Here is a 23,444-nt window from a genome sequence, read left to right as displayed (position 1 = left end):
ATTGAACAGACTTAAACAATATTGCACAACATGGAAGTTGAAGGTAAATACACGAAAAACTAAAATAATGGCGTTCAAGAAAGGTTATGTTTTCGCAGCAAAGGAGCGGTGGACCTATGGGGATTCCGAGCTGGAAAGGGTCAAACGTTTCACCTATCTAGGCATCACGCTGAGTATGGCAGGGGAGTGGACAAAGCACATCGAAGGCAGAAAGGGAAAAGCTTGTTATGGGCTGGGCAAGGTAGAGCGACTGCAACGGAAAGTCTCTACAGTCAGTGTGAGATTGCTGGACCAAATTTATGAAGCAACGGTGAAAGCAACCCTATTTTACGGCGCGGAACTATGGGGGAGGGTAGGGGGGCGAGTAGCGAATCAGATACAAGCGCGGTTTTTAAAACAAATACTGGGAACCAGCACGAGTGGAAGCACGTGTGGCGTCCTGAGGGATATGGAAAAACATAGGGAGGATGTCGAAGCGAGGATGAGATGCTTCAAGTACTGGATGAAGCTGGAACAAGGGGCCGGAGACTCCCTGAAACAACAGTGTCTGCGAGTTCAGATTGAGGAAGGGTTCGCACGCCACTGGGCAAGTGGGATTAAGGACGACTTGTACAGAATGGGTGGGGGGAACTGTGGGAAGAGGTGAGGGCCGGGAGGTGCGAAACTGGGATGTTGCAAATCATAAGGGAAAGGTTGGTGGACAGTAGCAGGCAAGACATCATGGCAGAATGTAGGGAGAAGGTAACGCTCGTCGCCGCAGAACCGCCAGGGATGTGGGTGGAATGGGGGAGAAAACGATACATTGATACGTATACGTACCAGCAAAGACGTGCATTCGCCTGGTTCCTGCTAGGGGGTGGAAGCAACACAAACTAAAGGGGCCGGACGGTCGTGCCATCTGCACGTTATGCGGCGAAGAGGAGACGAGGGCTCACATCGTACACGAGTGTGTTTGGTCGGCACCCCTGAGACAACGCAAATGGGGGCACAGTGCAAGGGACAGCATTGAGCAGACCATCCAGGCTATATGTAGGGAGGAGAGGAGTGATATAACGAATGTAAATATCAAAGCCCTGGGCTCCTATTTTCATGCAGTTTGGAGGGAGCGCAGGAAAATGCTGCAAGGAGTCAGTGAAAGTGAAGGGTACGGAACAGCAGGGGCTCAAGCATAAGTGGAGAGTGTAATGTAGTGTTGTGAAAATGAACAATCTCAAATGTAAGAAGAGGACCACATTGCTATTTATATATGTACATAGTATGTAATTATTTTCCAAATGTTTCTGTTTATAAATGTTTCTGAATGTATGATAAATGGGGTGCATGTTTAAGGTCGGGGTGTTTATGTAACAATATTGTAAGATACGCACAGCCGAAGGGCTCGTACCAATATCAATAAATATCATATCATATCATATCATATATTATGAATTTATGAGCAGTATAAAACGTGGAAAAACTGATCTAATTATCGCCACATTTATTTATCGAGAGGGACTCAACTGTTATTACCTTGAATAACATTCGTTCTGTACCAATATTGGTTTTTCAATTGTTTACGTCTATTATTTGAATATCGTCACAATGACAAGAAAAACCTGCGCTAAAGTGATAACTGGATAAAGGATTTTAAGGTGCAAGCAAAATTATGGTCAAGAAAGGGAAAAGAAGGTTCTGAAAATGTTTTCAAAAAACGTGCTGAAAAAAAATGTATTTCTTATATGCTCTCTTTTTCTGCGCTTTCTGTATATAATGCACGCGGACCGCATAGAGAACTCTGGTTTTTGTGTTTGCGTTTTCTCTCGCTGGTTTTGCTACATTATCTTGGGAACTATTGGGGCTGCAATGATTATATTATACCATTTTATAGCTCTCGTTCTGCTCTACAAAATGAGACTATATGATTTTATGTAGCTGCTCAAGAAGAATGAACATCATTTATTCTTCTGTTCAATTTTTATCAAAACATGAAAAAAGGGGAGGGAAAAGGTGCTGAAGCATGAAAGAGTGGATAGAAAGGAGATAAATGTGCTAATCTCACGAAAAGGTGTAACAAAGTGTGTTCATTTAACTTGATTTCATGTCCTAAAATACATATCTCAAACGATCAGTATGAAAACAGCTGCTATTTTTGGAAAGATGCTGCAACTGAGAGTATAATGTCATACTTTCATTTCCATATGCCTAATAGCCTCTGTGAAAACGGAACATGAAATTACAACAGGCAAACAATGTCGAGAGGCAATTGAAACGTCCCTTAAGGCAACCCCAAATAAATAAGCCTGCCCATGCCTGTGACTGAATGATCCTTCCTCTATAGCACCATAAATGATTCTGCGAATTTTCCATGGAGGTTATATGTAGGGGTTATTTCACGACGGGCCTTAGCCCACTCTTTTTCTCCCGGTAGCGACTCTCCCTCTTGGAGATAGAAATCAATCAATTCGATTATTGCTCTCTCCACGAAAATAGACCAGTCAAGGTCGGAGCTTCCCCTTGCCTCCTCCAGACCCCTGACCCTCAAGGGTTGCCACACTTCTAAGTTGCTCGGTGGACTTCGTCGCTTGAAATTGTTGCTCATTGGCAACACTGTAAGTGGGTGGCGTGACCTTGACTGGACTATTTTCATGGCTTTAGTTTTAATACGTTCACACCAGAGGCGTCTCCTGAACGCATGCGGTGCATGTTGCGCATGCGTCAATTGTTGGAGAAAGGACAGCTTGCTCTGCGACGACATTCATGAGCATTTCTACATTCTAATTTCTTCATATAGGAGAAGTATTTATTTTACACGAGGGCGCTGAACTAAGCTTATATTACATTTCTTGGATCTGAAGTGACGCATGCATCAATTGTGCGGAAAGAATTATTACTTTCTTTCACTTCAGATCCAAGAAATGTAATATAAGTTTAGTTGAGCGCTCTCGTGTAAAATAAATACTTCTCTAGTTTACACTCCGGAAACTGATGAATATTGGATGAGAAACGTTGATTGGATGCTGAATAGGGGTATGTTCTTAAATGCCTGTGTCTCTACTTAGCTTCGACGTGCTGCAGTTCTGACGGAGGCCATTTGCCGGATGACAAACGCCCTGCTGCCTGCATGCCCATTCCTATACCTGAAGACGACCCTTTTTACTCTAAATTCAACAAGACGTGCATGAATTTCGTGAGAACTGTCCTCGCACCACGACCGGACTGCAGATTGGGACCTGCTGAACAGGTAAACTTGTACTCGTATCAGTGATCAGTAGACCTCTTATATTTATGTAATATAAAAGTACAAAATGCGTTTATACAGGGTAGATAAAAATCATGATTTTTATTTTTAAAAAAATCATATTTGGTGATTTTTTAAATTAAAATCAGATTTTTTTGATTGATATCGCTTAAAATTGGTTGTACGTTTTTTGAACCATACATATAGATATAAGTGTATTTTATAGAAAGGTTTTTCTAGTAAAGAGCCTTGTAAAATATTTGAAGATTTTCATTAATGCAAATAAAACATTATATGTAAATAAACATTTTTCTGTTTCTGATACTGATATATATGAACCTACTATGGAAATGTTTCACTAACTTTTCTTCCAGTAAAAATAAAGCATACAGGATGTACTCTATAATTGTAGCTTAAAATATTTTCTTATAGTCTTTGTAGCTGAATTTTGGCTATTTTCTTTAATATGATAGTTTGCAAAATATTAGCTGCCATTTTTATTTACAGTGAAATGAGAATGACACTATTTACGGTTTAAAAGATTAGTCTTTTGTATATTTTTCCACACAAAATGTTTGCAATCTTTGCCAAAAAAATAATTGAATTTTAAATCAGAGAAATTTAAATGTGTTTACAGTTTACGTGTTACATATCCTTTCGTATAACCTTCATCCCATCAGTGTATGTATATTTGTTTCCTTCCTTCTTAGAGCCTGATAAACACCATTAAATGATTACGAGATTAATGTACTTTTACCGAAGAGATTCGGATATCTGCAAAATCCATATGCACATTATTCTCTAATTTACGGGTGGGCCTAAGTCAGTTGTCACTAGCAATTGTTAGACTTTGTTTTGCCTAGCGTAGTGGAGGTCAGTTGTGAACTTGACTAGTGCGTATTACCCAGCATTCTTATATTGGGTAATACGCACTAGTCAAGTACACAACTGACTTCCACTATGCTAGGCAAAACAAAGTCTAACGATTGCTAGTGACAACTGACTTATGGCCCACCCGTATTTATTGAAAGTGGTTTTAAAAACGATTGATTTAAATTTTGATTTAAATCGTGATTTAAAACAATCCACCTTTTGTTTATGTATTTAACAATAATTTCAAATACAGAGTTAACCATTTTACATTGGAATGTATAACATATGTTACATAAATATGTAACAATAATTGATAGAATATGTACCTAAATATGTATTATGAAAAATATATTTATATGAATATGTTGTATAAAAATATGTAACAATAATAATAGAGTATCCAAGCAATTTCAAGAATTCTTCAAGATATGTATTTTTCTTTAACTATTTAGCATAGTAATTATCTTGACCATCGATGCCAAGTTTCTGAGTGCTTTGCCTAAATCTAAAAGCGAAACGAAATATTTCGATAAATAAATAGTTCCCGTTTTTTTTCCTTCAGTCTGTCTTTCGACTTTGCAATCAATTCTAGGTGATTAGAAACTATGGCACCATATGAGCTACAAATTTTCTTCATCATGTCTTAAGGGTTCGAAAATATAGGAAAAAGAATCAACATAGGTAAAATTACCGAAATATGTTGTTTTATGTAAAGAAAATTAGCAAATATATAAAATATGTAATATCCTGTCAAATATGTTAAATTCGTTGACATTTTTCTATTAAATGTATGTCTCTAGAAAGGAATAGAATATGTAATTGCATACAAATTCGGGCTCTAGTGATCACTGATCAGATAACATCACCCTTATTAGCATAGATAAGTCTTTTATTTGCTTTGCCGATTAAACTCAGTGTATTCATAACCAGAAAGCAAAATTTCCTTTTCAAACGTGCTAAATTTCCCACTTTCATCCAAATTTTCCATACAGCTACGGAAACTTGAAATTACTAAACCACTATTTATAGAAATATTACTATTTTTATTATAAGTAGGATATTAATTCACATAAATATCAGTGGCGAAGCTCCTATGAGGCTTAGCCTACCCAAAAAATGTTGAAATTAAAATGTTCTTGTACCCTGTAACAATCAAAGTTCGTTGAAACGAATTAAACTATGTAATCCGAACGTTTGGTTCCGCCGATCCTTCCAGATATGTCGTCAGTCAGGCCAGAAAGACGAGAGCGCGTTCGGTCCGAACTGTGAGGCTTTTCGTCAAAAGCCTCGCGTTTAAAAGGCAGCTACAGCGTGAGCTGTGTGTAGGTGGGAGGGGAGGTAAGGGGAGGGGACTGCCGATTCACTGAGTGAAAGCAGCTAGCCTCAGAACCAACCCGTTGTGCTTCTAGCAAAGTGCATCGTTCACGCGCTGCATTGTTGAATGTTAATTTACTTCAAGTGCATGCGCGCGTGTGTGTGTGTGTGTGTGTGTGTGTGTGTGTGTGGCACATAGTGTATTTATGTTATAAAAATAAAATACTGTGAAATTATGTGTTGAAAACTCTAAGAGGATTTGCAGTGCAATAAATGTAAGTGAACAAGACTTCGTGGCTCTCAAATGCTTAACCTACAAAATCTTGGACGCACTGACTGTACAAATGGAAATACGTTTTGGAGATCTTGAAAAGATAAAATTTGTTGAATTGCTAGACCAAAATAGCTTTGGGCGATATAAACTACATTTTCCAGTGATGAAATTAAATAACCTTCTGTCCACGTATCCATTTTTCAATAAAGAACGATTAGAAAATGATTGAAAGAATATCTATGCTGATGAAGAAAAGCATTTACCTCCTGCAGGCCTTCTAAAATTCATAGTTAGCAATGATCTTCAAACAATCTACAAAGAAGTAACACAACTTATCAAGTTGTCTTGATATTCCCTGTTACAACAGCTTCCTCCGAAAGATGTATGAGCACTCTCAAGAGAGTAAAAAATTATCTCCGTAATTCAATGAAAAATAAAAGATTAAGTTCTCTCAGTACAATAGCCATTGAAAAAAAACTGGTTAAAGAACTTTCTATTGATCAAGGCTTCAAGGAAGGAGTAATTGATACTTTTACAACCCAGAAGAATCGACGCATGGACCTGCTGTATAAAAAAAATATAAGCAGATTTTTCAGCCTACCCAGTATTTATGCCTTAGCTTCGCCACTGATAAATATTAGGATTAATTCAATGAACAGAATTATGTAACACAACAGAAAATGAAGATTGTTGATAGCAAGTCGAAAAATTAAAATTTTCATAAATATTAGATTTGTATCAGCTGTGGTATTATAATATTTTTAAAGGATTGTAAAGGGGAAATATTATAATTTTAATTATGGCTCATTTTGGGAGAAAGAATCACACAACCTAAGGAAAATGTAATTTACAACCCCAAGGAACTTCAAAATTTAATATGCAAATCGGATATGTTAAAATGTCCCTTTTCATATAAAATTTCACTTCAATTTCCCTGCTGTGAGAGAAATTTCCTTCATTCATTGATTGAATGATTTAGTTTTTTTTACTTCGCGTTTTGTGCCTCTTGACTAATTTGCGAAGATAGGGATGAGTAATGAAACGATGAAATTAATGAAGCGCGAGCGGGATTCGAACCCCTTGATCGTCGCAGCGCGATGTGCTAACCACTCGCAAATTTCCTTCATGTGACAACAGTTCAAAGGACCAATTTAATTAAAACATAGTGATAAATTAATATTTTAAAGAAAAACTGGGATTTCATTAAGTAATATATCTGGACTCCATATTACCTATTTTATTTACACAAATGTAAGGTTTTATATGAAGATTAAATATGTAATCATTACTATACAAAATCGTTTATAGTTAAAAATATCCCCTTTAAAAATAATAATTATAAGAACAAATTATAGTTACTGTAAGGTTACGCCTGTTTCATTTTTATTTGGTTTACGCGAAGAAAAGAAGTAATTTATGAATTCTTTCATTTTTCAACTGTTTTCTGCATTTTTCAACGCAACAAACGAAATATCAGTACTAAGTTGAAGACCTGATCTAAGAGTATATAGTCACTATGCTTCTATTCTTCTCCAATAGATGGGAGTAGTAACTCACTTTTTTGATGCATCCACGGTGTACGGCAGCACTGAACAGCAGACCAAGTCTTTACGAAGTTGTAACGGTCGATTAAGGACTCAAGAACTGGATGAACACGAATTTCTACCGCAAGTTGAAAAACCCACAGAGGAATGTGACGTGGATTCGGACGATGATCCTTGCTTTCTTGCAGGTAAGCTATACCTCGGGTTACTCGGAAATTAAGTAAATTAAGTAAATGTTCTCGGTTACCGAGAATAATAATCTCGTAATAATAATAATGTTTAAGTTAAAACAATTATAATTATATTAAATTAATTAAGATAGAGTAAATTAAACATTCAAATTTTTAAAATATTATATTTTCATTACAGGAATAGGTACAAGAATGGTACTGATATAACAGCGCGTACTCATTATCTAGCTTTCCCACAGCTCAGGTAAACAAAATTTGTACAAAGAACCGCCCTGGCAAATAAATTAATGTCAAATAGATAAAGAATTGAATATTTATTGAATATAAAAATAGGATTGTAGACACAGTTGACGAGAGGATTGTAGACACAGTTGACGAGAGGATTGTAGACACAGTTGACGAGAAGTAAAGTTCTTGGTGATATTTTATGAATGTTACGTTGTAAGTAGTAAAAAATCTTGCATAAATCTTCTTTAAATCTTGCTTTCCAATAAGTTTGGAGGAAATAAATAATCCTCGATAAAGAAAAAAACAAGTATTTTTTCATTATTTAATTTTAGTTATTTTATTATTTGCACTATTTAAACTTTGTACGTACTTAGTAAATCTTTCTGGTGGAAAGTCCTGACCCCCTGGACCCTACTCTTCAATACGTCCTTAGTTACCAGCCAGGCTCATTCGGCATTAGCGTCCAATGTTTCTAGGGCATACATTCATCACCAGGGAATGTTGACTGCATACTAAAGAATCCTATATTGGTTCGTTCCGGTACACGAGGAGGTTCATGCTTTCTCACGCAATGGCTATGGCTTCCATTATTTTTCTGTTCGAGTAACCGGCCCATTGGGGTGTGATTTTGTTGTCTGAAAATACAATTATGTGTCCCTCGGAGACGCTGTGTTATGTTAATCCGGACTCTTCTGGTTGGAACAGTCTGATATACTGTAGCTTTGTTATCCATTTCGTCTCCAGTGGCGCAGTGGCGGCGATCACGGGGAGGGGGCGTTAGGGGGTCGTTGTTCCCCACATTTTGTCACTTTGGCCCCCATGCTAAACCCTCCAGTTTTGGAATTCAGTCGTCTCTGTTCAATGGTACGTCCTGTTTGTCCCACATTCACGGGCTATGCGGTATACTCCTGGAACACTAAGTTCCAGATCATCATTGACTTATCTGGGAAGTGCCTTGTTCTTGAGTTGTATCCTATGGATGGCCTGACGAGAATTCTGCTTAATTTCCCGGAGGTGTGTCCACTGAATTGTACAATTGTTGTAAAGGGACGTTCCTCACCTGTGTTGCTACAAGCAGAAGGGCTGTGTGGTGAAGAATCAGTACTTGTAAGGGCCACGTCCTTATGTTCAGCTGGTTCGGGTTGTGAGAATCGGCCCTTTTAAGGGCGATCTTGTTGTCCGTTGCAGGTCTGCTAAGATGTAACTGCAAACAGCCTGTTGGTATAAATGATGTTGTATCCATTCTGTTGTAGCGAAGGCACAAAGTGCTTCGGATCCCACTTTAAACTGTAGGTTCAGTCCCGATTAGCCTTGCTGTGCATCAAGTGGACTTAAAATTCGAAATCAATCAATCAAAATCATTATGTTGTAGAGTGATTCCAAATGGATGAATTCTGATTGTATGTTTTTCTGGTTTGAAATGGTTAATATCCTGTAGGCTAGCGTGTTCAGCAACATGTGACTATGGACAGTTAGGTACAGGTTGTTGTGCGTCACTCATCTATACTGGACATGTCCGGTGGTAAAATAAGAGAGATGGCAACAAGTGTCCTTGTTCCACTACGACAGGGTCTGTTACTAGCAGCAACAGCCATCATCACAAGACACACGAAAAAGGGAAGATCTCCCCGATGGCGTAGTGGTAACGTCGCCTTGTAATAAAGGAGTCACGGGTTCAATACCAGGTGGAGGTACATTGCATGGTCGTTCGAATATCACTTTAAACTGTAGGTTCCGTTCCGGTTAGCACATCTGTACATAAATAGGACTTAAAACAACAATTGAAATACAAAACGAAAAGTGGAAGTGTTAATAAAATAAAATTATATCGCGTTAGTAATATATAAATCTCTATCTATATTAATTTATAGACATAAAAATGGATGTATGTGTGTGTGGGTGGGTGTGTATATTTGTTTGTTCCGCCATGACTCTCGAACGCCTGGAGCAATTTCAACCAAACTTGGTACACGTATCACTTGCAATCTGGAAATAAATACTGTGGGGGTAAGACAACCCCTGGCACCCCTAAGGTTGGGTGGGAAGGGGGGACATGTAAAAATAATCGAGAACCACCGATATTAAATTCCGCACAAACAGACATCCGTGACTCTATGCAATCCGCACAACGATAGTGTTTCTCGGGTTGTCTAACATTCAGGTTGTGTTGCGAATGGAATTTATTGTTTTCGTGACAATTCCAATGCGGTTTAACTCCAAGTTCATCACCTATCGGCATGGGGGGTTAGAGGGGGTGAAAATAAAATGCCACCTAGATTAGTGTCGAATCCATAGTTTTCGGAGTCGCTAAGCTAATTGGTGACATTCACGATCACATTTAAAATTAGTTACATTTTACACTATAGTTAGAATTCATTATTTTCCTGTCTAATACAAGACTGGGATAAATAAATACCCTGGCAACGCCGGGTAATAAGCTAGTTAGTCATAATTGTTGAGTATAATCAACAATGAAACTGTAGATTAGATATCAAGATACGAGCGATAACAAGACAGGCAAGGATATATCTTGGTACGATCCCTAATTCTGACCAACCAGTATTTACAGGCTGATTCAAAAAATGTTAACACGATATGGGAAATAGAAAATGCACTACTTACCGTCTACGTTTACTTCTTTAATGAATAATATTGAACAAATTTACATGACAATGTTTTCAAATATTATATAACACACTAAACACGAAATAAATATTCGTGTCATTACAGCAAAGTTTCCTCCTTTGAGCAAATTTTCTATTTCCCATATAGTGTTAATTTTTTTGAAACACCCTGTGATTACGAGAAGAGTTTATAACAATGAATATGTTTTTACCCATCAGGAGACAATCGAGTAAACCAGAACCCGCAGCTCACCACCTTGCACATCACGCTGTTGAGGGAACATAACAGAGTGGCCGACGAGCTCTCCCGATTGAACCCCCACTGGGACGACGAAAGAATCTTCCAGGAAACTAGACGCATCATCATCGCTCAGATACAACACATTACGTATCAGGAATTTCTCCCAGTGATGATGGGTAGGTATCAGCACTCAATGTACGTGGCGGTGTCAAAAAGTTCGCGGAATCGAGTTTCGTATCCGGGAGGTTGTAGAATGCCCTATGCGCATGCGTTACCAACAGCCCGTTTGCTTACTTATCAAACATGTGTCTACTATGTTAATCGATCCATAAACAGTGGTGATAAGTGTAAACCTACATGGCAGAGGGAGTAGTTTTAAACAATAAATTCAGAATTATGTAAGATATCAGTACTCTCAGTACTGGGTTACCCTTCGGTAACTTGCCTCTGGGAAAGAAATAAACTAGTTTGTATATCACGAAACCTTTTGGGAAGAGGATACATCTGGCAATACTTTTGTCTAATCGCGAGGATGACTAGGTGAAATGTATGAACGAATATACAAAGAAACATACGTGTCCAGGCCAGGAATCAAACGCGGAATCTTCAGTAACGAGATCATAAGATCACCACTCAATGCCATTAAGGTGGGTTAGTATTGTAGCAAGAAGAAAATTCTGTATCAACACCACTAAATTCTCCATTTTGTCACACTGATCTGTTCCATTACAACAATGGAAGTTGTAATGATATACCCCTTATTATTGCAGTTTTCAGCTCTTCAATCAGTGTGAATCCTTTTATTTCACAGAGACAGTTGTTTCTACGTAACAGAATGGATGTTATATTAGTAAAAGGAGGGCAAAGTACCAATTTAAACATTTTCTTCTTGGCCAGCAAGTTCACAGTCAAGGCGTGACACTTTATGTTACCAAGTACATCTCAGCTAAGAAAAACAATAATCTACTCGTATATAATGCCTGAATAACTAGAAAAATAATAGATTAGATTTTCTACATGAACTTATAATATTTCTTATTAAAATCACGAATTTATGTCTACTTTGGTTAGCAGGTAGGGTCACAGAACAGGCCTGGGCAACTAGTGCAATTTGTGGAAGAGCGCTCTTGTATGCACACGGGGAATTCAGGGTGAACAGGGTTACTGTAACGTTGTGAGAGAGGTGGAAAGAATGAACGAGGAAGTAGGTCTTGAAAGGTGCGTTATGTAGACGATCAGCTAGAGAGAAGACGACAAAAGAAAAACACAGGGGATAGCAGAATATGAAGAGCAAATAACATGATGACAAGATGAAATTGTGGGGAAATACATGGGAACACAGAAGGAGAAGAAGGGAGATAGTGGGAGGTAAGAGTTGAAGACACAGAAACAGGAGGAGATTGAGATAGAGAGCAAGTGAGAGAGAGAGAAAGAAGTCAAGTATGAACAGGGCGACAGGGATGGAGAAATATAGAAAAGGAGAAGGCCTGCAAAGATATAGACAAGTGGGAACAGAAAGAGACATAGACAAAAATATACAAAGGCAGAGAAAAAGTTAGGGAAAGACGACGAAAAGAGAAAGAGATAAAAACACAGAGGAAAGCAGAATATGAAGAGGGATAAAACATAATGACAATATGAAATTGTGGGGAAATACATGGGAACACAGAGAGAGTGGGAGGTAAGAGTTGAAGACACAGAGACAGGAGGAGATTGAGATAGAGAGCAAGAGAGAGAGAGAGAGAGAGAGAGAGAAAGAAAGAAAGAAGCCAGGTATGAACAAGGGGACAGGGAGGGATAAATATAGAAAAAGAGAAGGCCTGCAAAGATATAGAGAAGTGTGAACAGAGAGAGATATGGACAAAAAGATACAAAGGTAGAGAAAAATTTAGGGACAGAGGTACATTTATAGACACGGATAGGAAAATATAGATGTGGAACGAGAAACTAAAATAGAGAGATACAGACAAGAAGAAGCTGAGAGAAACAGGCACGGATAAACAAAGAAAAAGAAAGAGATATAGTCAAGAGGAGAAAGAAACATGAAAGCAGGAAGCAAGTAGGGGAAACCCACCCTGTGTCAGAGAGATGGAGAGCTAAAGAGAAGTGGGCGATCTTGTTAAATGTTCATGGTAAAATTAAAGGTAAAGAAGTATAGGATGACAATACGTGAATTTCAAACGAGTGGTTGTTTTTCTTTCAGGGTACGACTATGCCAAAGAGAATGGCCTTTCTTCTGAAGGGCCCCAATTCAGTGATGGCTACAGGGACGATATCAATCCTACAACATTGAACGATTTCACAGCCAGCATTTTCCGATATTTCCATACTTTAGTGCAAGGCAAAATAGAGTAAGTTTTGCGTACTATATATGCATGTATGTGCGTTTATATACATATAAGTGTGTGTGTACGAGGGTCACTATTTATATTTTGAGCCTTGGTAACACTGATTGAAGTTAGGCGCGATTTGACATTTGCACGGAATCGTCTGGCATAACCTACTTCAAATGTTTTGTCAATAGCTTCATTTGTGTTGTTTATGTTGCCTTGGAGATTGCGCGACAACAATAAAATGGAATTAACTCGTGAACATTTTCGTGCGATGATTTGTTACGATTTTCGACGTGGATTATCAAGACAAGAGTGCATCGATCAACTTACTTCGACATTTGGCGATGAAGCCCCATCCTTTGCCACTGTGAAACGCTGGTATAACGAATTTAATCGTGGCCGCCAGTCGCTCACCGACGAGATTCGCGAAGGTCGTCCAAAATCAGTTGTTGTTCAAGAAAACATTGATGCTGTGCAAAACCTAATACTGCAAGATCGTCATGTGACATACTGTGAGATTGAGGCAACCATAGGTATTAGTTCCATCAGCATATATAAAATATTACATGATCATTTAGCTGTGAGAAAGGTATGTTCTCGTTGGATCCCACACAATTTGACAAAAACTCAAAAAGACGCTCGCGTCAATTGGTGCAAACAAATGCTCAATAAATACAATCGTGGTGCTTCAAAAGACGTATATAAGATTGTAACAGGTGACGAATCATGGATATATGCATATGAGCCGGAACGTAAACAGCAGTCGACTGTATGGGTGTTTCAAGATGAACCCAATTCAACAAAAGTTGTTCGCGCTCGAAGCACATCAAAACAAATGGTCGCCTGTTTTGTCGGGAAAACTGGTCATGTGGCAACTGTGCCTTTAGAGGAACGTAGAACGGTCAACTCTGAATGGTACACAACAATTTGTTTGCCAGAGGTCTTCGGTCAAATACGGAAAACAAACGCCGTCGGATCATTCTTCATCAAGACAATGCCAGCTGTCACACATCTCGTCTAACAACCGACTTTATGAACAGTCAAAAAATCGAATTGATGGGTCATCTGCCGTACAGTCCTGATTTGGCACCCAATGACTTCTTCTTGTTCCCGAATGTCAAGAATAAATTGCGTGGACAACGATTTTCGTCGGCGGAAGACGCCGTTGATGCGTTCAAAAACCATATTATGGAGGTTTCTCAAGAAGATTGGAAAAACTGCTTTGACAAATGGTTCGAACGAATGCAAAAGTGTATTGACCATAAAGGAGAATACTTCGAAAAACAATAAAGCAGTTTTCAATGCCAAATTCCTGTTTTTTCATTGTTAGGCTCAAAATATAAATAGTGACCCTCGTACTAGGTTCTATACGTGGGCTATCCCTTATCATAATGTTCAAATGGACAAAATTTGCTGGGGAGTGGGGGGAGTCTTTTTCGTTCAATTTTTTTTATTATTATTTTGAAGTGATTGTGACATTGTCAGTGCATAATTATTTAACATTATTAAATTTTGAAACGAAGCTTTTGTCCTCTGGGCCAAGTACAACACTCTAGAGAGTTTTGAGAAATACAGAGTGTCCCACAAAGGGGTTTACACTATTTGAATGTTAATAACAGAGAAAGTATTACAGATAACCTGATGGAACTTTTTGTATCTGGATCTGTCATGATTAGTGCTTCTTGCCATTCATTTGTTTTTCTTTAATTTGAGTTCAGTTGCCAGTAGTGACAAGTAATTAACAAGATGGCTGGGAACCTTTCCGTTGAGCAACGGAAGTGGATTCTAAAGTGTTTTCAATAAGAAATTTAAGTGTTAATTCTCAGTTTAATTTGTAACTCTTTCTTTTCTTGTATCTTCTTTGTAGCTTTTATCTTCTTTCCCCTGTCTCGTTTTCTACTATATTCTCTCTCTCTCTCTCTTTCTGGGCGTACCCGATGGCGGAGTGGCTAGCATGGCACGCTACGAAGCCAGGGGTCCCAGGTTCGAATTCCGGCTAGAACTTGGATGTTTGTGTTTGTCCGAAATGAGTAAAAACGAGATTATAGTAAAGATTGACATGTGTGAAAGTTTGAGAAATGTGTGAAAGACGGGGGATACTACCGAATATGGGTATTTCTTTCTACCTAAAAAAGGGGGGAAAATAGTGGTGGAGTCGTCGCCTTGTAATCAAGGTGTCCCAGGTTCGATACCCGGTGGAGGCACAAAGATATTCGGATCCCACTTTGAACTGTAGGTCCAGTCCCGTATAGCTATATTGTGCATAAAAATGGACTAAAAGCACCAAATCAATCAATACAGAATTCTATTGGTCAATCCTCAAGTGACAAGCAACAGGTGCAATGTGAAAACTCTCTACCATCTCTAAATTCAACTATAAGTTTGTGAACCCAGTGCAAAGATTGATTGATTGCTTTCGTTTAAACGTCGCTTTTTGTGCCACGTTTGGCTAATTTGCAAAGATGGGAATGAGGGATGAAAATGATGAATGGACACTCACAAACATCCATGCCCAGGCCTGGATTCGAACCCGGGACCCCTGGCGTCGCAGCAGTGCAAGGAGACTGGCTCCAATGCAAATTTCATGAATGAAAAAGTATATAAAGCTTTCTCGATTGCGTAGTGTTAACACCAACCCCTTGTAATCAAGGGGTCCTGGGTTCAAATGCAGTGGAGGCACATTCCACAGACCTATTTTAAATTCTAGGTCCAGTCTCACGCGAGCATAAATAGGGCGCAGTGGACAAATATACAGTGTATCCACATCACGATAAACTATATGATCTCATGAATCTCTTTTAATATGAAGAACTTTATCTCTTCTATTTACAGATTACCACGCAATTCCGATTGTCCATTTATAATGCTCAGTGACTACTTCAATCGACCGTCCATTGTTGCAGAACCAGCCATGATGGATCGTTTGCTTGATGGGATGACAACTCAACCATCAGCAGGAGTTGATGAGTATTTCACAAATCAGGTGAGCATACACATTGCTGTAAATTATCCAGGGAAACAGAAGTTGGTGATTTTTCATATTGAAATTTTCAGCTGTAAATTTTCGTGAAACGGTGGATAATATTAGAGAGAGTTGAGGATTTTTTTTCTTTTCTTTTAGATAACTAACTACCTATTCAAGTCAAATAACTCATTTGGAAATGACTTGGTGGGTATTGATGTACAGCGTGGTAGGGATCATGGGTTGAGGCCATACAATGACTACAGACACCTTTGTGGTTTGCCAAAAGCTGTAACCTTTGATGACTTTGCGGATACCATACCTCAAGAGGTAAGTTGATTGATTAAATATTCCTAGTCTAAATATGATAAACTAGATATATTAGTTTCACTTTACAAAACAAACTAGAAAAAGTCTAATAGAAAGACTCTATTCATCTTTACAATGAGATTGATTGTCTTAATGTGCAGTTAGAATAAGACGCTACCGTCGGATTAAAAAATTATAGATACTCGAGTTTAGACTGCAATTAACAATTAACCAGAAGGCCTACGTAAAAACGAGTTACATCAAGATTGATCTTATTCAATGCTAATTAAAATTTTCGGTAACAGTTTCATACGCCGGAGACACATTTCTTCAATTTTACACAAGAAACTACTTACGGAAATGAGTTTCTCCAAGGTTTACAACGTTTGTCGAGGTATTTTCTTTAATTGTGGAATATATTTAACCGGAAAATCATGTATTTTTCAAGAGAAATATCTCATTGACGCACAATTGCCATTGCTTTCATTTGCTTGCCCTACGACAACCAGATGCTGCGTACGTTTGATGACGTTAGCCCCTGTCAGTGTTTCAAACCCTTTTTTTTTTTACTATGCTTGCCTAACGTAACCAAACCTAACCTAATCTTATCGGAAATGGTTCGTCGGGCAATCCGTGAATGGAAACACTGCATGCCCACTACGGTAGTCACGATTTGCCCCCCCATATTCTGTGTTATGGAAGCAAAAAAAGGACTCAAAGAAATTACTCTCTATATGAAAAATGGTGGGGTTTTTTCGTGTAAAAAGCATAATGGCACCTTGAACTATGTTCCGCAATACACAATTATTAAGTACGAACCATGCAAAACACAAAATATGCGATTTTAATGTGTCTCCGATCTATGAAACTGTTACCAAATTTTCTTCGAGTACTACTTATTTTTTTATCGTCGTGAGAACAAAGAAAGGGCCGGTTTTTTGGAATTTTGCATACGATCGATTTTTTTGAAATTCTATAAATAAAAAGGGTCGTCCGATCGTCATGAAATTTTAGTATCGTGCAGGCAGAAAGGTTTCAAATACAAATTTTAATTTTTCGATTTTTAAAATTTGTTAGAAAGCCGTTATCATCAATTTTTCCGAAACAACTTGTTCTTAGTATTGGGTAGTCTTGCAAATACAATATTGGTCTTGTTTTGAAGCTCATTGCATCTGTTTTTAAAATCTATTAGTCAATTTACATTTAGAAACCGAATTTATACAGATTTTTATTCAGCGGAGTAAAGCTATACGCGGAACTGGCTGCGAGTCAGTGCGAGGGGCGTTGCAACGTTTCGCGTTCATCTTTACTCCGCTGAATAAACATCTGTAAAATCGGTCCCACCTTCTAATAAATGGAAATCTCAGGGGCAAGCTTGGAGGCTTAAGGCGGTCGGAGCGTGATGCTGTTCACATCACCTCCACGAATAGCCGCGACTGTGAATGTGTGGAGCCCTATCTCAACATCCCACCATATGTCTTCATGACAATACAGTAATGTACAGTCCCCGTGATGGTAACGATCCCATTGAAAGCAAATGGCATCGTTACACACCAGAAGTGTTCGTGACTGTACATGTATTCAGTACAGAATAAAGCAGTTATACAAACAGTAAAACTAATGCTCTTCTATACAGTACATTACAGTACATAAAGCTTTACAATACTCTCATTCTATATAGTACAGTATAAGTACAGTACAAGACAGAACAGTAGCTACTGTACTTCTATATAATGTCTTCAAGTGCTTCTCTGCAGGTTCACCAGATTCTTCTCGTAGTTATTTTGTCTGCTAATATTGTGCACACTGTTTTTCTCAGAACGTCGAGAAGTTAAAATCTCTCTACAGTGATCCAAACGACGTCGATTTCTTCGTCGGAGGCAGCCTGGAGAAACTGGTGAGTGGCGCTCTGATGGGCCCTACCTTCCACTGCATCCTCACGGAGCAAATGTACAGGAAGAAGTATGGAGATAGATTTTTCTACGACGTTCCAAACCAACCTGGATCGTTCACAGAAGGTAATGTACTTAGAGGGCAGTGGAAAAGACTTTTTAAAAGCGAAAGTATGCAATATATTTGCAATTACGAAGGCGTACGATAACATTCTCTTCCACAATTGTATTAGTATTGTGAGCATGTAATCGCATTTTTTAAATAACCCTCGTACATAGAATCAACCAATATTCCTCACATTCCAGGAAGGTATCGAGACGAGATAAATATCAATCTCGTTTCAAAACGAGGACGAGACAGAGGGCGTAGTGTAGCTCAAATGAATGAATAAGAGTGTCGGGACATATGGGTATTTTGTACCCTTCAAAGAATACGAGGAAATATCCACTTATCTAAGAGTTAAAAAGGGGATGTAAAGAGGCCCTTGAGCAAGGTTAAAGGTGCAAGGCTGTAAAGGAATATACAGGACATACACAACAATTAATAAGTTAAGAAAATACTAAAAATCTTCCTTAGAAAGAATGAAAAAAGCCCGCTCTTCTCAAGAAGCTAAAAACATTTGTTAAAACCGTCATCATCTCCCAACATGGATAGTGTGTCTGGAAAAAGTCAAATCGACACATTCCATAACAATAGATTAATAAATTAGAAAATAAAATTTGAAAATCAAAATAACTTTGATAACCTACTACTTATTCAGAAAAACAAAGGGGCGTGACTCTCTCACTATTTATAGTTGGGTTGTTTCATTTGTAAAACTCTTATGTTTTAGATTCTCTCAATAAGTATTTGTACATATTTTTTTGTGTTACTTCGACAATCGATACGAGATCGGGATAATCGACAGTTTTCTTTCATGTTTAGAATAGTTACCAGCTTCCAAAAGAAAATAAACGTCTGGTGTACTTAAAATCATGTTAAAAAAGCTTTTATGCAAAAAGAAAAAACTATGCCACTCCAAAAAAGTCAATTCGCTGCAGCTATTTAACAATAGTGTTAAAGCAACAAGTTACTTTCAAAGACTCGTAATAATACACGGACATAAAATATAGAACAGAATTATTTCTGCGAACAGTATTACGGCTTCTTCTTGCAAAGTTAGAAACATATAAGTTGGTAGTTCTAATTTGATTTTTCAATCTTGTTTCAGAACAATTGAAAGAAATTTTCAAAGTTCGACTATCCACATTATTGTGCAACAACATCGACATCAGAGGTTTACATATGAAGCCGCTAAATGCATTCCTCCAAACGAACGAGTAAGTATGCATATTTTTAAACTTTAATATTTTATATATAATTTCCTTAAAGGAATATGTACAATGTTTCAGGGTTGGCCCGGGTGGGCCCAGCCCAGTATTTCCCATGCGGTTTTTTTTTTTTCAGAAAAACCCACCTTGAAAAAACGCACCAAAAAACCAAGTCGAAAAGTGGGTTTTTCAGAAAATGTTGTAATTTATTGCTTTAAATACTTGTGAGGTTCTATGATTGTCAAAATTTTGCAAAACTTGTAAAGAAATGGCTTATCAGATCTTATAATACTAAAAATAGTGAATGTAGTACAAGTGATAGTGGGTTTGTCAGGCTGTTTTCCTCAAATCACGTTAGAATTGAACTTTTAACACAAATAAAAATATTATATATGCAAGAAACAAAAAAGATAAAGTATCAGAAATTTTTAGATATAACATTTGCATTTATTGATGCAACATACTTGAACAAAGCTTATAATTTTGAATTGTGGTAGGTAGCACTTTGGTTATCAGTCACTTTCTTACGTGGGGGAATCCATAGTGGCACATCATAGTTTCAACTGAGATGATCAATTGATACAATACATTTTTTGCATGTTTAAAAATTACAAGGGAGAATTGAGTACATTTTATTGAAATGTTGTTAATTGTGAAATAATTAAATTGGAACACTTTTTAAATGATTTTGCCATTTCTCATCCTAATGGGTTGCTTGCCGATGCAGTAAAATGGTTAGGATCTCTATACCGATGTAAGTCGTGCATCTTCATAATTAATGTTAGCTTTGTGCACGAAACTTACAGGAGCATTATGTACTTGCACTATAATTTGACAATAAAATTATCGAAATATGGTGCATGATTTAGGAGGAGCATGAATGGATGGACAGAGTGGAATAAGTCATGTATTTAATGGCCATGATAACTGCTGTAAATTTAGAATCATTTAGGTAAAATTATTTCTGCAGCTAAAAAACTTGTGAACAAAATTGAACAATTTGTTTCAAGATGGTGGATGAAAAACTTATTTTCCACATGTTGCAGGTTCTATGCTATTCTCTGCAATGTTTTATTTTAACGGTCTACAATACATTTTCAGAGTATAAGGAATTAAACTGAGTCATATTAGAGATTTAATTGGTCCGTAATTTTCCAGTAAAGCTTTAAAAATAATATTGCATAGCTTATGAGAGGAGTGGTGGTAAAGGTAAAATGACACATGTTCTATTTTTGATAACCGCCATAAATGCAAAGCTTTTGATATGCAATTTTTATAGTTGCAAGATATCAAAGGAATGGTCTCACATTGTATTTAAGACAAATTGGTCATCATGTTTAAAGATAGTAGAGGACAGACTGGTTTAACATGTCTTGCGAGAACTTTAAATTATGCTCATATTTCACTAGGTTACATTTTCGTAGATTAAGAAACACAAGTCTCAGCAAACTTGAGTTTTACGTTTTAACTCTGTAATGTAGTGTGCGTTTTAGGAAGGTTGGGGGTAAGTCACCGATTGTGAGACCACGATAACTCCAGAAAATTTAGAGGTTTTTAGCTTAAATTAATCACAACTACGTAGATACACCCCGGAATGATTCTGTTTTGCATTTGTTCAAAAGTATTTCAAGGTTGTAGATAAAAAATGGATTTTTCTTATGCTGAGGTAGATTCTAAATTCTGATGACACTTTCAAATCTCTGCCGAAACTACATTTTTGGAGATTACGAAAAGAGACTCTTAAGAATTTTAGACCTTCACTAAGCTATAATTTGACAAAAAAACTTTTGAAATGTAGTGCATGTTTGGGGATCGTTGTGGAGCAAATTGGAGATCACCAATGTTTTGACCATGGGAATTGCGATTCTCATAGCAGCCAGATATTTTGAAAGATGTACGTATAAGGTTTTCCATTTGGATTAAATCAGCCAGACAATTAAATAAGGCAAACTTATAATTTGGCATAGTTAATACATGGAGTAGGTATTCTTGCTTGAAACATCCAGAAAAATAATGAGAAATCACAACTGTGTTAAACTGAACAAACTGTATTCAAGCAGATTTAAAACATTATGTTACATAGTATTTTTGGATTATTTAATGGTCTATGGCATATGAATCAAATGAGATAAAAAATGTGTTTGTAGTTGTAGCATTATTCATTCACGACGATTTATGGCTCATTTTCTTTTTTTACTACATACAAAACGTTTACATCTTTCATTATTTTCAGAGATCCGATGCCCTGTGAGATGTTTGAAAATATAGGCCTTACCATAAACCTTACAAAGTGGAAAGAAGCTTAAGTAATCAAGCGGCGACATCTATCGTGTTCTGATTACAAAAGAGTGAATTTTCTACCATCATAACTCCATGAATGTATGAATAGAAGTAGCGCACAATAATTCTTACCTTATCCAAGTTGTTATTCACATCCACTATATTATTCATTCGTTTGGTCCCAATATTTTTATTACTCTCTTGCTAGGATATACTAAGTCTGATTCAGTATTGTTTGTACTGTAGCAGAAGCAAACTGATGGGGCCATTTTCCCCTATCGAAAAGATCAGATTTAAAAAAAAAAAAAAGTGCGATGCACTCACTGAGACTTTGAAATCTAAGAAATCGTCAATTTAGAAAGTCCCTTAAAACGAAAGTGAATGACACACTGTGAGCCAGTGTCATAAAAATTATGATGTTAATCTATGCACCGAGATAAGCTATAGTTTTTGGCGTCTACGTTATAAAATATCTCAAATGATATTTTAATTTTGTTAAATGTATACTTTTAATTAATAAAGATGCTTTGAGTTTATTAAGTCATTTGATTAATTTTCTAAATATTTATCCTTTAACGCTTTTCTACCACTTTTATCAAATCGCGACGATGAGGATGATTACATGAAATTGATGATGTGCTAATCACAAAGAGCACTCATGCCCAGACCGAATTTGAAACCAGGAACTTTGAAAGTCGGCCATGGCACGATATCTAAATAAATGAAAGAAAATAAATGTCCAATTATAACACCATTAAGCCTTGTTTCCATGATATAAAAATTCAATATGCTGACCAAGGCAGTAATTTAATTTTATAATAAAACATAAACTAAACATAACGTTTCAACCTTATAGCAAGGTCTTATTCAGACTCTGCACCAAGTACAAATGTACAATGTCATTTGTACTTGGTGCAGAGTCTGAATAAGACCTTGCTAGAAGGTTGAAACGTTATGTTTAGTTTATGTTTTATTATAAAATTAAATTACTGCCTTGGTCAGCATATTGAATTTTTATGAAAGAAAATACTATATTCTTGGTTTTAGATTTTATGGGCAATGATACACTCACGCAATTTAATTTATTTTTATTCTTTCTTGAAGAATAAATGTCTAGCTGTCGTTTAAATGACAAGAATGCGAGAAGTGGAAACATGTAAATTGTATGGGTCTTACAGTTTTTTACTGGATAATCATCATATCTATAAAGGAATATGATTATTGTATGAACCAGAATTCAACCCGTTTACTCTATCATACATGGATACGATTAACCCTAACACTGATCAAATTATATCTGCTATTCACTTGAGCTTCACCCAACATGATAACAGATTATAGAATAGGTTGATTCAGAATTATGAGTATTTGGAAAGAAAGCTACAAGATAGACTCGGTCGAAACACTGTATTACTACAGGAAGGGTTGTAAGAAACTGTGAAATTTGGTAGGGGGGAGGATAGGTTGCAGCAAAGTATTGAAGACAATTGAGTGAAGGACTTCAACATGTAGAAAATAAGTTGCAGCAAGTTTCTGATTCTTGTCAATCAACTACTATGTGAAAGCATAAATGACGAGGCAGCTTTACTAAGTTCGAAAATAAATGACAATCGAAGAACATTGGGTAATCACGATGAGGGGTTAAAACAACACTTATCAAATCAGTTATGCCAACATGTCCAAGCCGCACGCATTGGTTTAAAAACATTTTTCATTAATTGGATAATCACATCAACATTGATCATTTGAAATCATTTTGAATGTATAACATATATTTTAGAGGTGGTTCACAGACATAATGAATCCTTATATCCTTCATATACAATCATTTTATTTTATTGGTATAATCAG

General features: G+C 37.0%; 1 protein-coding gene across 1 annotated transcript in view; it reads left to right on the top strand.

Moving 5' to 3' along the window:
• The window catches only part of LOC145977964 (salivary peroxidase/catechol oxidase-like), a 53,520-nt gene extending 31,391 nt beyond the window's left edge, over window positions 1-22,129 (top strand). Inside the window, exons 6-14 of the mRNA XM_083110308.1 lie at window positions 3,039-3,220; window positions 7,218-7,410; window positions 10,485-10,682; window positions 12,710-12,857; window positions 15,672-15,822; window positions 15,961-16,131; window positions 17,930-18,128; window positions 19,214-19,322; window positions 21,547-22,129. Coding sequence (XP_082966434.1) covers window positions 3,039-3,220; window positions 7,218-7,410; window positions 10,485-10,682; window positions 12,710-12,857; window positions 15,672-15,822; window positions 15,961-16,131; window positions 17,930-18,128; window positions 19,214-19,322; window positions 21,547-21,619 — 1,424 coding nt within the window. The 3' untranslated portion in view covers window positions 21,620-22,129. The remainder of the gene's footprint in view (window positions 1-3,038; window positions 3,221-7,217; window positions 7,411-10,484; window positions 10,683-12,709; window positions 12,858-15,671; window positions 15,823-15,960; window positions 16,132-17,929; window positions 18,129-19,213; window positions 19,323-21,546) is intronic.
• The last annotated feature ends 1,315 nt before the right edge of the window (window positions 22,130-23,444 follow it).

Source organism: Lepisma saccharinum, chromosome 24 (genome assembly GCF_977018435.1).
Source record: "Lepisma saccharinum chromosome 24, izLepSacc3.1, whole genome shotgun sequence".
Lineage (NCBI taxonomy): Eukaryota > Metazoa > Arthropoda > Insecta > Zygentoma > Lepismatidae > Lepisma > Lepisma saccharinum.
Note: the sequence above shows the minus strand (reverse complement) of the source record. Positions and strands in the feature narration are given on the sequence as shown.